At 67.4% G+C, this 2,578-nt stretch overlaps 1 protein-coding gene across 1 annotated transcript in view; it reads right to left on the bottom strand.

The window, feature by feature from the left end:
- PRPF40B (pre-mRNA processing factor 40 homolog B) overlaps window positions 1-2,578 on the bottom strand; it is an 11,344-nt gene that overhangs the window by 1,953 nt on the left and 6,813 nt on the right. The window contains exons 16-21 of the mRNA XM_025212401.1: window positions 2,350-2,483; window positions 1,718-1,832; window positions 1,448-1,539; window positions 1,078-1,194; window positions 754-891; window positions 399-494 (exon numbers count right to left, since the gene is read on the bottom strand). Coding sequence (XP_025068186.1) covers window positions 399-494; window positions 754-891; window positions 1,078-1,194; window positions 1,448-1,539; window positions 1,718-1,832; window positions 2,350-2,483 — 692 coding nt within the window. The remainder of the gene's footprint in view (window positions 1-398; window positions 495-753; window positions 892-1,077; window positions 1,195-1,447; window positions 1,540-1,717; window positions 1,833-2,349; window positions 2,484-2,578) is intronic.

The raw sequence follows: 2,578 nt of genomic DNA, 5'->3' as shown, positions 1-2,578 counted from the left end.
CGGCCAGGCCCTGCATTCCAACCGCCCCCACCTTGAAACGCATGTACGTGCACACTTTTTTTTTTACTACCCCCAACCCCCAAAATCGGACCCCCTCCTGATGCCCCCTCCCCAACACCATGAGGACCAGCCACAGGCAGTTGTGTGCATTCTTGTCCCCAAAATTGTCTGGCTATGGACACTTCCCCCCACCCCCAACGAATGGTTCAGACACCTCTGTATAAGAGCACTCCCCTCCTGCCAGGCCCCAGTGTTGGGGGTCAGACACCCTTGGCCCCCCCAACCCTCAGAGTGTGTGTGTGTTCACGTGCGTGTGTATACACCAGCACACTCCCCAGCACAGCCCTGTGTGGCTGTGTAGTGCCCCCCCGCCGCTGCCGTGGCACTGCGCCGCTCACCTCCAGCACCTGGATGAACTCGCGGAAGAGGCGTATCCGCTCTGACTCCAGCGTGATCTGCTCGAAGGCCATGTCGCATACGAAGCGCTCGCGCACCTGCGGGACCCACAGCTCGGGCAGGAGCAGGGGCAGTACCCCCCCCAGCAACCCCCTCCAGCCCCATGCCCACCCCTGCGGTACGGTGCTAGTGGGAGCTGGGGCAGCGTGGCCCACCTGGGCCCTTCCTCAGCAGGCACAGGGCGCCGGCTCTCTGCAAACCCAGGCAGCAGCGGCTCCAGGCCGACACCCAGGGCTGGGGGCATCCCAGTGGCTGAGCACAGGGGCAGGGGCTGCACAACCCCCCTGGGGCAGGCACCTCGTCCCACGTGACGCCAGGCTCCAGTGGCGGGGCCGCCTGCTTTAGCATGCTCTTGAAGGCCGCCTCACGCCGCCGCAGCTTCCGCGCCTCCTCCTTCTCCCGTTCCCGCTCCCGCGCCTCTGCCTTCTCCAGCAGCTGCAGGGCAGGCACCGAAGGGTTAACGCCGGGCCCAATCCAGGGGCCACACCCCGTGCTGGGACCCCCGCGATGCCCCACGGGGCCCCCAGTCAAGGTCAAGGATGCTGGTGCCTGCAGCTTGGGGGCGGGCGGGGGGGGTGAGGACTTGCCCCAGCACCCCCTCCCTCGCCGCCCCCCACCTACGCTGTTGAAGGTGAGCTTGATGTTGCCGGCGTCCAGTGTGGCCGCCCGCTTGTCAAAGCTGATGACATGTGCAAAGTCCTCGAAGGTCGTGTTCACCTCCACGCTGAAGCCGCGGTCCTGCTGGGCAACCCCTGAGCGTCAGCTGTGTCCCCCAGCCCCAAAGCCAGTCCTCCGCGGGCCGTGTTTGCCTCCCCCCAGCACTCAAATGCAGCTGCCCCTGGGGTAGGGTGCAGGGGACAGCAGCCTCATCCCTGGCTGTGGGCAATGGGATGCAGAGAACAGCCCCCTGGGGGGCTGGCACGGGGCAGGAGGGGGGCAGATGGAGCTTGGGGCACCCCCAGGCCACAGGCAGGGGCTGCTGAGCCCTCACTTTCAGGATGTCCTTGATGATCTTCTTCTCATCGTGGAAACGTGCCTTGAGATCCTCCACGTAGAACTTGAAGAGGTCCAGCGGCGTGGAGCCTGTGAGCGGGGGGAGCCAGGGTCACATGCCCAGCCGGCACGGAGGCCAGGGTCCATCCCGCTGGGCACCCCTCCGCCCCCTGCTCCCGGGGCAGTCCTGCGGCACCGTGGCAAGAACCCAGGAGTCTGGGCTCCCCATCAAGGTGCAGGAGGGCACCGCCACCCCCCACGTCCTCACCGGGCTGCCCCAGCATGTTGGCGAAGCGGGCGTCGGTGCTGAGTGCCGGGTACAGCTCCATCCAGGTGGACATGGAGTGCAGCTGCCCCTTGTCGTGCAGCTCGTCCAGGAAGGCCTGGCAAGAAGCAGCTCGTTATTCTACGATAGAGCGAGAGAGAACCTGGGCATCAGCCCCTCCCGCGGCCACACGCTGTCCCCATGGAGGCTGGGGACCGTGCTGGGGGAGGCAAAGGGGCCGTGGGCATCATGGGGCCAAGGCCGTGCCACGCAGTGCAGGCAAGAGTCAGGCACCAGAGGCTCTGGGTCGGGGCAGAGCAGGCCGGGCAATGTCCTGTGCCAGAGCACAGGGGCAGGGAGCAGGGCCGGCGGCTCCTGGCCAACTGCACCTGGCAGCATGCAGCAGGCAGTGCCCCTTGCTCTGCCAGCCGCCACCAGCCCCCTGGCGGCCGCCGAAGGAACTGGTCCCGACACCCTTGGCCACAGCCCCGACTTCAGAACAGGGAAGGGGCCAGCTCGCCCACCATGGTGCCAGACCGAGCACCCCGGTGCCTGGACCCCCAGCCTGGTGCCACACACCCGGCTGCCTCCCAGGGGGTGCAGGCCCCAGGGCCCCCAGCATGGCCCGGGGCTACCTGGAAGGCCTCGCGATTCTTGCGCTGCTGACGCCTTTCACGCAGCCGTGTCTTCTCCTTCTCCTCCTCCTCCTCCCGCTCCAGCGTGCGGATGTGCTCCTCAAAGCAGATCAGTGCGTCCTCCTTGTCCATGTCTGCAAGAGGCCCCGGGGTCAGGGGGCAGGGGCCGCGCTGGCGTGGTGTCCCGGGGCGGGTGCTGAGTGACTGCAGGGCTGGGGGAGGCATGGGG

Source organism: Alligator sinensis, unplaced genomic scaffold (genome assembly GCF_000455745.1).
Source record: "Alligator sinensis unplaced genomic scaffold, ASM45574v1 scaffold1329_1, whole genome shotgun sequence".
NCBI lineage: Eukaryota > Metazoa > Chordata > Crocodylia > Alligatoridae > Alligator > Alligator sinensis.
This window is presented reverse-complemented; position numbering and strand designations above follow the sequence as displayed.